The sequence below is a fragment of the Hylobates moloch genome, unplaced genomic scaffold (genome assembly GCF_009828535.3).
Source record: "Hylobates moloch isolate HMO894 unplaced genomic scaffold, HMol_V3 SCAFFOLD_16, whole genome shotgun sequence".
NCBI classification, from domain to species: Eukaryota; Metazoa; Chordata; class Mammalia; order Primates; family Hylobatidae; genus Hylobates; species Hylobates moloch.
In genome coordinates this window covers 69,380,441-69,393,001 of record NW_026652291.1, presented here as the reverse complement: position 1 = coordinate 69,393,001, position 12,561 = coordinate 69,380,441, and the positions used below count along the sequence as shown (strand labels likewise).

At 38.9% G+C, this 12,561-nt stretch overlaps 1 protein-coding gene across 3 annotated transcripts in view; it reads right to left on the bottom strand.

Annotated features, from left to right (window-relative positions):
* Positions 1–12,561, bottom strand: part of AKAP6 (A-kinase anchoring protein 6) — a 621,223-nt gene that overhangs the window by 276,427 nt on the left and 332,235 nt on the right. For all 3 annotated transcript variants that reach the window (XM_032179906.2, XM_058429369.1, XM_032179908.2), the window contains exon 5: positions 3,016–4,785. In XM_032179906.2, coding sequence (XP_032035797.1) covers positions 3,016–4,785 — 1,770 coding nt within the window. The remainder of the gene's footprint in view (positions 1–3,015; positions 4,786–12,561) is intronic.

Below are 12,561 nucleotides of genomic sequence, written 5' to 3'. Positions count from 1 at the left end.
AACCAGTTTTCTGGACTCATTCACTTTTTCAACACTCCCCTCCCTTCCTCTTGCCTGATCCACATCACAGCAGCTCCTCAGGTTGGCTGCCACAGGCCAACACCTCTGCCCTGGTCGCCGCCATGTCTGCCAGGACCATCTTTCTGTTATTGCCAATTAACCCTTCTGGAAAGACTACTAGAGACCAGGGCCTACACTGCTTTAAGAATGCTGGCTGTGGGTTCAAATCCTGGCTTTGTACTTACTAGCTGTGAGGACTTGAGCAAGTTTCCTAATCACATTCTGCCTTAGTTTCTTCATCTGAAAAAATCCTCCCTTCTAGGACTTAAGTGGAGTAAGGCATGTAAAACACTTAGTACAGAGCCAAACACAAAATAAGAGCTTAAGAAGTATCAGTTATTACTGTCAGTCCCTTTCAGAGAAGTTGCTGTGGATGCCTGGTGAACAAATTCTAATTGCCTTGGTGTGGCCTTCAGCGCCTTTCCATACCTACTATAGGTATGGAAACTTTCACTGATCTCTGATGACAAACCTTCCAATCAGGACAGCTCTCTTTGTACCCCATATCCATGCTCGTTCCCATTTCTACCTCTGTGTTTTAGTTTATGCTCCTCCTACCTGAAACGCCACCTTCCTTTGCCTTTATCTGTCTGAATCCTGTACATCCTTCAAAGCTCCACTTAAGGTTTAGTACTTCACAAGAACTGCCCAGGCAAATTCTAGCTCCGCGGATATTATTACTACTCTACAATACCACAGTTTTTATATTCAGTACTTATTGATCACTTCCTCATGGACAGGAATGAGGGCATTTAGTTAATAGTATGGGCTCTGGAGCAGACTGCATGGTCTCTCAGCCTGTCTCCTCAGCCATAAAATAAGGTTCATATCAGGGTTGTTGTGAGGATTAGATACACGAATACTTGATATATGTTAATGATGATTACTATGTTATTACTGCTATATATTTGATAAATTTTTCCTCTTTGTTTATAAACCTGCATTTTCTTCCTCCAGGTTATTCTATCCATATGCACGATACCTTTATCCTGTGTCTAGCACAATGCTGGTCTCGGAGTAGTGTTCAACAACGAACGGATGTAAAAAAAACAAAACAAAACAAAACAAAACAAAAAAACCAGGAAGAGTGCCCATGGCAGTTACATCAATATTCTCTATCCAATCTGAATGGGTCCTGAACTCTTTCTTCTCCCCTACCTTACAGTTTCCCAGCGAAGGAGAAACTACAACCCCTTTCAGGGAGGCAACATGATACTATGGAAGAAAACTGGACTAAGAATCAGAAGACATGGGTTTGCGTCTCAGCTTCCCACACAAAAGGTCTGTCTGGTTTGTCTGTCTCTGTCTCTGCCTGTCTGTCAGTCTCTGTCTATCTGTGTCTGTCTGTCTCTATCTAGCTACCTACCTACTATCTCTTTATCTCTCTCTCTCTCTCTCTCTATTTATTTTAGCTTGAGAAAAATCACTTAAGCTCATGGAGCCTGTTTCCATCTCTGTAAAGGGAGAATAATCTGGCATGGCCTGCTTCCTTCACAGGACAGCTGTGAAGATCAAGTAAAAAAAAAAAAAAAAAAAAAAAAATGTATGGGCCACGCACAGCGGCTCATGCCTGTAATCCCAGGACTTTGGGATGCCAAGGCAGGCGGATCACCTGAGGTCAGGAGTTCAAGACTAGCCTGGCCAACATGGTGAAACCCCTCTCTACTAAAAATACAAAAATTAGCTGGGCATGGTCGTGGGTGCCTATAATCCCAGCTACACGAGAGGCTGAGGCAGGGTAATGTCTTGAACCTGGGAGGTGGAGGTTGAAGTGAGCTGAGATGGTGCCATTCCACTCCAGCCTGGGCAACGGGAGCAAAACTCTGCTCAGAGAGAAAAAAAAAAAAAAAGCATGTGGGAGAGCTTTGCATACCATAAAGTCATATACAAATCATATGTAGCCAGGCGTGGCCATTTATAGGTCATCAAACAAGAAACCATTAACAGTTATCAAGTCAGCTGGATCTACTTCCAATGGCCTCCTGAGGAAAGGGCCATTACCACAGTAATCATAGTGAATCTATTTGCCCAGATGCCTCTTAAAAGATCAAATAATTACTTATACTATGGAGCTCAGTCCTGAGATTTTTTTTTTTTTTTTTTTTTTTTTGAGACAGGGTCTCACTCTGTTGCCCAGGTTGGAGTGCAGTGGCATGACCATAACTCACTGCAGCCTCAACCTCCTCGGCTCAAGCAATCCTCCTGTCTCAGCCTCCTGAGTAGCTGGGACTACAGGTGTGTGCCACCACTCCTGGCTAATATACAGATGGGGTCTCCCTACGTTGCCCAAGCTGTCGGTCCTGAGAATTTTGATAAGTCTGTCCTCAAACATTTCGTCATATCTAGTAATTTGTTCAAAAGTACAGATTTAGCCAAAATGTCAACTTCACATCCCAGAGTCCATGGGTGGTACATGTATAGGTAATATGGTTATTAGCCAGAGTTCTCAAAGAGGAGGAAGAGTAAAGAAAAAAAAGATCCCTAATAAATTAGAAATGTCTGGTCTATTTCTACAAGAAGTTAACATTGGAGATGTGGAATGTATTCTGGAGTCAGAAGAAATGAATAAAAACACTCTGGGGTAACTGGAATAGTCTATGCACATATTCCTGAGCTACTTGTGTGTGCATAGCTATCATTCTATTTAATTTTGTATTAGATCCAAGGGGTTCCAGCATTCATCAGTAGTCATGATAGATTTGAACAATGTCAACAAAGAATTCTATACCAGGCAGGAGCCCATCAAGCTAATGCACTGACAATGGCAATTCCTAGTGATTCATACTCTTTGTCACATGCATTGATCATTGTGCTTTTTCTTTTCTTTCTTTGGAAAATCAGATTTATGAAAAATAGCCATATATTTTATAACAGAGTGTAGAGAGTGTGACCTTCTCCCAGCATTACTTCCAAAACTCAAGTGAGAAATCATTCATGTTAAGAAAACCACCTTACCTCTATTTTTTCCCATATGGCTTCATAGTTGTCTTGGTGCTGAATATCTTGCATCAGTTTCTGAATTAAAGCTGATTTTGTGGCAGAATGGCTCTCATTTTTCTCAGAGGATGAAGGTCTTTCTGACTTCTCATCAGCATACTTTTTCATGCCAGTGAGAGGTATACTGGACTCCTCATCAGAAAGAACATCACTCAGGGGCCCAGATTCAATACTCTCCCCTAGTGAAGAGGCTATGTCACTAGATGAGCTTGGAGACACCCTGCCTAAGCTTGTATGCTTCTTTTTGACATGATAGGTTGGATAGATCTCAGAATCTGAATTCATTTCAGACAGTTCCCAGTCATCAATATTCTGGATGGTTTCTCCTGTGGGTTTCTGAGGCAGAAGCTTTGTTAGGTTTTCCAACTTCAAAGCCAATACTTCTGTCTGCTTAAGGTGAGAGGGCAGTGCTAGGTATTCATCAGAGCCATACCAGGCCTCCACAACCTGACCATTCCTAGTGACGTGACTTGGAGAGGAGGCATGACCTTTTTTGCTTTTGTGTTTTGAAAGAAGTGGCACCGGAGACATGATGTTGTCTGAGCCAACAGAGGACTCACTGCTCTGAGTAAAAGGTGGTGAACTGGATGTTTCTGACTGCAATTGCAATTTGGCATCCCAACTTCTCTGATTACAAGGCTCACATGAGGACGTGGAAGCAGAATTTGTTTGCGGCCCCTCTATGGCCTTGGAAGTACAAGAAAGCTCTCCATTTGGTACTGCTGAGCTCCTTGTATTTTTAGCTTGTTTGCCTGAACCAGTCCCCCGTTTAGGCGTTCGGCATGGAGGCACCTCTTCTGAGGTCTTGTGTGGCTTTTTAAGTTGAGATTTCTCTTTATAGCAGTCGTTAAGCCTTCCCAGGCTGGAAGAAACTTCTTTAATGTGAAATTTGACTGTGTTTTCAAGATTCCCATCCCCCACCTTGTGTAAACACTCATAAGACTGGCTGGCAGCAGAAGGGCTGTTGGGGTAGGAAGACTGCAACACCAGGCAAAGTTTGGATCTGTCAGGAGGATCTACTAGCGAAGGGGTGCTTCTGCTCATCTCAGGATTTAGATCAACCATTTGCTTCTTTCCACCATTGCCTTTCAGATCATTCTTAAAAGTTTCCTCTTTAAGAAAAAGTCCTCTTTTTGGCAATGTGGGCTGTGTGGGAGAGTCCTCGTTATAATTAAAGCAATCTCTGATGGTTCGCTTGGGGGTTGCATTTTCACAAGGAACAGGCTGCTGATTCTTTGCATCAAGATGGGAGGAGGAACTGGATTCTTGCTTCACAGTCTCAGAGGAGGGTTGAACAGCATTTGTCAGAGCTTCTCCTGAAGATGATGACACCCCCGGTGTTAAGCCTGGTTGCTCTTCGACTGCAGAAGCATTGCCTTCCTCACATCCACCTTTGTCGTCTACTGAGAGAGATACTTGAGATACCTCCTCAGTAACTGCTTCGCTGCCATTGGTAGAGATAGAGTCAGCAGCTACCGTAAGTAACCCAACACTTCGGATAAGCTCAGGAAACTCCTTTTCCATCTCACTGTAGCTCCAAGAGTCAAAGGGTTTGGTTTTGACTTGGCTAGAGGTCATGTCACCTAGCCCACTGAGCAAATCCTCACTTGGACTGTAGTCAGACAGTTCGAATGCAGTAATGCCACAATCCAGAGACAAGTAATTTTGAGAACATTTGATAGTTAATTGTCCTGAGTCATCCACTTCTGTTAGAGAATCAAGCCGGCCCTGAAACAGACAATGGCAATGGTTTCAGTAAATGCAACATCAATTACAACATCAGCTGCTGTTTAAATGAAATCTCAGTACAGGGCACTATAAAGGTCAAATGTATTGGTCCCTATTGCTTCTGGCTTGACATACACAAAGGGATATTAATCATTTACCACATTGCTTTATATAGTATCTTGTTCTTAAACACCTGAAGATTTTTCACTAATCTGGAGTATACAGCCTTAACAGAAATGTCAAGATCAAGCCAAAAAAATCCATTCTTGCCTTAATTTTCAACTTAAAAATAATATATTATTCATTTAATAAGAATTTCATAAAGCCTCAAGTAATACAATTTCTGGGATCAAAATACTGTAAAAGTAAAATCTCCATGAATGTCTGTTTTGCCTTTTGCTATCATTCCAGTACCTACCACAGTGGCTAACTCATGGTAGATGCTCTATAAATATTTTTAAGTAGAATAATTAATTATAATAAGCCAGTTGTGTCAAATATATATTGATAAATTTGCAAATACATAACAGTTCAAGACCAGTTTCTGTTTGGCCCTACCCTTTTGAAGGAGAAAATTAATGAATGTCCAAACTTTATCATTAGAGATAGCATCGGCTCCTCCCTCTGTATGTTTTTCTCCCCAAGTCCTGCCCCCACTGGTGTTTGTAAGCTGTTAAGTGCCCATCTTTCTTACTATTCATAATTCTGGATAGGCTGATTTGATTTAAAACTCCTTCACACTAAAAAAACAGCATTACAATTAACTATTTTTAATTTGTTAAATCTTTAATTCTGTAATTAAGGCTTTTGTCTCATTACTAATGCAGTTTCTGATTTCATACAACAAATGGGAAGATTTTCACTGATGCTTTGTTTGGGGTGGAAGAGACCCAGGAACTATCCTATTATGCCTGCTGGCTGAATAACAGCCTGATCTAACCTAGCCCTCTTAGGAAATGAAAAAAGAAAACTGAAAAGTGAAGTGTTGTTATATCCCCAGATCTCCTTTTTTTCTGGAGGAAGAACTGTGGTGAGCCAACTGAAGCTGGATCCCATGTGGCTGCTGGATCCTGTGATCCTTTCAACCAGGTTTTCCCAAGATCTGGCTTCTCCAGGATCTTATATCTGGTTTTACTGCTCATTTGTTTGTTTTTGTTTTTGGAATGTTCTCTCCCTTCAGACCTTCACCCTGCCTTTATCTCCTACTCCACTCACTCTCATTCCATAACATCTAGACAAACAGATGAGAAGCTTTATTTAACTTTTCTAAGCCTCAGAGTCCTCGTCTATAAAGGATGATGGTTGATTACTACAATTACTTTTTCATTTAATCCTTAAAATTTTCTTCTGTGGTCTGTACTATTGTCCCTGTCTTACATAAGAGTAGCTTGGACCAAAAGATGACATCGGCCCTGGATAGAGGCTGTCCCCAAAGTCTGTATTCTGGCCATTAGATATTACTTTAAACTGGCCTGCCCCCACCTCCAATTTGTTTTCCACACTGCCACCAGAGTAACCTATACAAATTGCAAATCTGTTACTTCTTTGTTTAAAGTCCTTTAGAAGCATCCTGTTGCTGTTAAGTTAAAAATCCAAACTTTTCCTCAAAAAACCTAAAAATTGAACTACCAATCCCACAAATAGGTATATATCCAAAGAAAAGGAAATCAGCATGTCAAAGAACTCCCATGTTTATTACAGCACTATTCATGATAGCCAAGATACGGAGTCAACCTCAGTGTCCATCAACAGGTGAATGGATAAAGAAAACGTGGCATATATCCACAATGGAATACTATTTTGCCTTCAAAAAGAAGGAAATCCTGTCATTTGTGACAACATATATGAGCTTGAAGGACATTATGTTAAGTGAAATAAGCAAGGCACAGAAAGACAAATACCACATGTTCTCACTCATATGTGGAAGCTAAAAAAGTTGAACTCAGAGAAGCCAAAAGCAGAACAGCAGTTACTAGAGGTTGGGAAAGGTAGGGGGTGGGAATAGCTAGAGGCTGGTTAATGGATACAAAATTACAGCTAGATAGGAGGAATAAGTTCTGGTTTCTATAGCAGGGTCAGATGACTGTAATTAAAAGCAATTTATTCTACATTTTCAAATAGCTAGAAGAGTGGATTTTGAATGTTCCCAACAGGAAGACACAATGAATGTTTGAAGTGTCGGGTATGTTAATTTCCCAGATTTGATCATTGCATTGTGTGCATGTATTGAAATATTACACTGTACCCTATAAATATGCACAGTTATGTGTCAATTAAAAATAATAAAAGCAAAAAATGACACACTTAATGCAAAGATATATTGCTTTAATATTTGAAGATCTTCCAAGTATATGACTGAAAACAGAAATAAACGATGTCATAGATAAGTATTTTTAAAACACAACCGGCCGGGCACGGTGGCTCACGCTTGTAATCCCAGCACTTTGGGAGGCCGAGGCGGGCGAATCACGAGGTCAGGAGATCGAGACCACGGTGAAACTCCGTCTCTACTAAAAAAATACAAAAAATTAGCCGGGCATGGTGGCGGGCGCCTGTAGTCCCAGCGACTCGGAGAGGCTGAGGCAGGAGAATGGCGTGAACCCGGGAGGCAGAGTTTACAGTGAGCCGAGATCGTGCCACTGCACTCCTGCCTGGGCGGCAGAGCGAGACTCCGTCTCAAAAAAACAAAAAACAAACAAACAAAAAAAAAACACAACCAAAACCCTTTCGAGGCCAGGCCCAAGAAACAGGCCTTTCTTATGCTATTCTCCCCTCACTGGCCACATACAGCCACAGTGTCCTCCTTTCACTTTCTGAAAATACCATGTTCCCTCCTTCCTCAGGGCCTTGGCACATGCTGCTTGCCCTGCCTGGAAAGCTTCCAACCTATACCCCTTAACTAGTTGACTCTTCCTTACCACTCAGATTTCAGCTTAAGTTTCACTTTTTCAAGATTCCAGATCCACATGTAAGTCAGAATATTTTATTGTAAGCCCTGCTTTCTCTTTAAGCATTGATCTCAATTTATAAATAAATACTATCGTGATTATCTGATCAATTTGTTTTTTCCACTAGTTTGTAAGTACTACGAGAGTATAAATCACACAGAAAATTGTTGTCTTACCAGGGTACTTGTAGCACGTAGCATAGTGATCTGCACACAGTATGCACATATGTTGAATGAATGAATGAATGACGACATTTTAGAATGTCTCTCTATGCCTTCCTATAATTTCTTTCTCTGATTACGTAGTTTTAGTTAACTCCAATAATTAAAAGCCCAAGTTTCGAATTCTGGCTGTAGCACTAATTAGTTACGTGACCATGAACCAGTAGCTTGATGTTGCTAAGCTTTATTTCCTTCATCTATAAAAAGGAAATGATAAGCCACGCCATAGGGGTGTTGAGAGGTTTAAAGGAGGTAATATATGTAATATATGTAAGTCTAGTACATGGATGAGTGCTCAACGAATGTTCACTCTTATTACGTTATTATTTTTAATAATGAAGTATATTGAGGAGGAAAGTTTCAAGATGAGAGTTATTGCTAACACTAAATTATACTGCACAAAATAAGAAATCAATATTAACTGCCAATCTCAACAAAAATTACCTAAATGGAATTGTATAACTTTTGTGCTCCATAACTGAACTAGAAATCAGTCAGCCAAACAAAAGTTATACTTTGTGCAATTTTTAAAAGAGTAATAGTGAGATTCCCAATTCAAAAGCAGGTTGCATTTTCTTTAATCTTTTCATTGTTCATTACTCAGAACTTATTCTTTTACAGAAATAGTATTATAAAACAATGGTTAAATTCCAAAACTATCTCATAAAACCTATTTAAATTAATATGTAGCTGAAATTTGCAACATGATTTTCTATTACATTTATCATGGTTACCGCACTGCAGTGCTTATATGAGGTTAAAGAAAAGTGTTTATATGATAGATTTTAAAAAAAGAAATTTGAGAGTCCAGGTAAAAATTAGACTCCAAACTGAAGTGTCAGCCACCTGCCTTTGGACAAGCAGGGAACATGATAGTCTTGCAAATATATTTGGTCCCCATTCTGGTGGTTATAGCACCTTAAGACCAGGGTACTGTCTTGCTCGAGAATAACAGATGCTCAATCAGTGATGTCACATGAATATATTGAATATTTTATATATATATATATATATATATATTAGATGAATGTATTGTTTAATGAATACATCTCAGAGAATAAAGTATGGCTGCCTTTTCTTAAATCTCTAGCCAGTTCCTGGTTTAGAAAACACCATACTCAAAAACACTTAATGCTTCAGAGGAAGCTCTCTCCCATCCTGTCCCACCATATCAGTCCGGCCAACCATCTCAACTAGTGAGTAAATACCATCCTAACCGGTGAGACAGTTGAGTGATTATCACTTGGGGGGTAATAACTATTTTTTATTTTTTATTTATTTTACTTCCATAGGTTATTGGGGAACAGGTGGTGTTTGGTTACATGAATAAGTTCTTTAGTGGTGATTTGTGAGATTTTGGTGCACCCATCACCCAAGCAGTATAAACTGCACCCTATTTGTAGTCTTTTATCCCTCAGGGTGTAACTATTTTTTATTCAAACTGTATTTTTTAATGTGAAAAAATATCCCTCCCTGAAAAAAAACAAAGCAAAACCAAAAACAGTAAATAGTATTTCACTGTGCAGAGGCAATTTAAAAAAAGAAAGTTCTCTGAAGTTTCTCAGAGCAGATGAATGAGTTTTATCTCTGAAAATATTGCTTAGTAAGACTAATGTTTTTAGTTCCATTGCTTCCTTCCACATCATCTTCCCAGATAGTTTTCCAACGTGTGTACATAATAAAATCTCAGGAAGATATGGAGTTAAGGGTGTTGCCTGTTGGTTTTACTGCCCTTATTTCAGAAATATCACATGTAACTGTGTAGTACGTGTAGCTGGGTGAGAGCTGCCTAGCCATGTACCCACTCCACTTAAATAAACCTCCATTTAACATGTTATGAAGCAGGCCAGGCGCAGTGGCTTACACCTGTAATCCCAGCACTTTGAGAGGACGAGGCAGGTGGTTTGCTTGAGCCTAGGAGTTCAAGACTAACCCGGGCAACATGGCAAAACCCCATCTCTACTAAAAATACAAAAAGTAGCTGGGCGTGGTGACATGTGCCTGTAATCCCAGCTACTGGGGAGGCTGAGGCATGAGAATCGCTTGAACCCGGGAGGCAGAAGTTGCAGTGAGCCAAGATCGTGCCACTGCACTCCAGCCTGGGAAACAGAGCTAGACTTGTTCTAAAAAAAAAAAAAAATATATATATATATAGAGAGAGAGAGAGATAGATAGATAGATAGAGATATATATATATAGATATATATAGATAGATAGATAGAGATATATAGAGATATATAGAGATATATAGAGATATATAGATATATATATATAGAGAGAGAGAGAGAGAGACAAAGAAAGAGCATGTGCAAGCAAAGAACACCGCTCCTTTTTTTTTCTAATTCGAAGCAAGACATTTTGCTTTGTTCCTTTTCCATAATTAACTGAAGCCTGGTTCCAAATGCCTTCTTAGATCTTTCTTTTTGTTAACACTATGTTTCGCCACCAACTGAACATGAAATCTAACATTTGTAACTCAGAGATGTGGAGATCCTGAGTCCTCAGACCTGTGGGGGCTGTGGCATTCTAGTAAGAGGCCCCTCAATTTACATGTTAGTCTACATGGACTAGACTTTGTCAGATTCCTTTCAGCTCTGCCATGTTGGGATTCTATGATTCCGAACGCATCCCAGAGAACAGCAGTGGATGAGAAGAGCAAGTAATGACAAGCAACTGTGAAGTACAACAAAGGTTTGTTTCTCATAGGCAAGGGGAAAACATATACAAAAATCTTTCAATATTTTTATTTATACAATATGAATAGTTCTTAAGAGAACTTCCATTTTCTACATGCTGAAATTATGAATCAAATAATTAATCTTCATGATTAATTCCCAGTTTATCAAACTGAAACTGTATCTCCCTCTTCCACATCGAAAGCAGGGATTATCTGTATTATTTAATTCAATTCAACTAATCACACCTTTTTACAGCAATATGAACTATGTGCTGTGGGAGATACACAGATGAATATCATCTGGAACTAACCCTTGTGTAGTTCAAAATGTAGCACATACTTTGGCCTGATACAATTTGGCCCATTATAAGTGCCAGTGGAGGAACCCACAAAGTGCTATGTTGTGAGCACTCTGGAAGGACCAGTGCATCCCCATGGAGAAGGTATCATTTAGGTAAGTGCTTACCACACCATCTAGCACATGGTAAGTTCTCAATCAATGTTTCCTATTGTGTTGATATTATTAAGAGTTATCACTCTCTTATCACCTGTGTGACATTACCTCTCTCGACCCCAATTCTCTCATCTGTAAGATGAATACAATCATAATACCTGTAAATTGAGGATAATAGCACTTGCTCTGCCTACCTCTCAGAACTATGTGAGGACCAAAAAAATTATGAAGGTCATTTCTAACATGTGTTATTCATCTTTGAATGCATAGAATCTTATACATAGTAAGAAATCAATAAATAGAGTAGAAGGAAGAAAGGCAGGGAAGAAACAATAATTATTATTAAAATAGAAATCAGTTAAAAACTGGTTTTGTTTTATTTAAGTACACCTAGATTTATATCCTTAAGTATTCACTTAACTTCTTTTTTAAAATTTAAATTTAATTTTAATTTTTAGTTCCGGGGTACATGTGCAGGATGTGCAGGTTTGTTACATAGAAGTATTCACTTAACCTATTCTTAAATTCAGTTTCTCCATCTGTAAAAGGGAACTACTTTTAATATCCCTTACCTTCCTTCCTAAATGAAAGAAATTTAAAGTGCTTATCACAATGTCTGGAATATAGAAAATTGCAGAACAACGTATTTTTTAAACAGTTTTGAGCTTTGCCTTCAAGCGTTCTTTGTTTGTTTAGTTATTGACTGGTTTTATTTTAGTACGGTATTAGCCAATTTTTACTAGATATGGTCTGCTCCATATTTAAATAAAGAATAAAGTTCATATACTGTTTTTTCAAGAAGAGAAGAAGATGGAACTTGCCACTCTCCAGAGTTTCAAACTTACTCTTTAACGTGGCTCTGAAATTTAACTAACTTCCAGAAAGAGAAAAATGAATCTTCCTTCACTGGAAGGACATCTACTATTCTAATTTACCAGTGCTTTTTAAATTTGGGTTTTTTTTATTTTGCCATTTCCCTCCTCATCCTATAAATCTTTCATAGTTGAATTTATTCTGAGGAAGCTGATAATGTTATCCTAATTATCTTCCTGTTTTTTACAATTCCATTGTGCTAGCAGAAATAAATAAAACTAAGCAGTCTTTTAAAAATCCTCATAGAGTCACACTAGACACACAGAAATAAAGGATCAGAAATCCAGTTTCAGGAAGTATGGTTAGAGGCAGAACTTTAATTCATAGAAATATATCCACAAAGTGGATAACTGAAAATCTACTGTTCCTGTACCCCTCACACAAAAATTTTCTGCAATCTCTACAACAGGACTAAAGACTGACTTCAAACATAAGAATGCACTAAACTGCTTCTAATCAAATCCATTCATAATTGCTGAGTTCGTGTTGTGAGAACAGATGCTACCTATTGTAAATTCACAACACAGTTGTAAAAACAGCAGCCAGCAACAATTACCCTCCATGGCTCTTCATCATTTATTGAGCTACTACTTCATGAGTGAT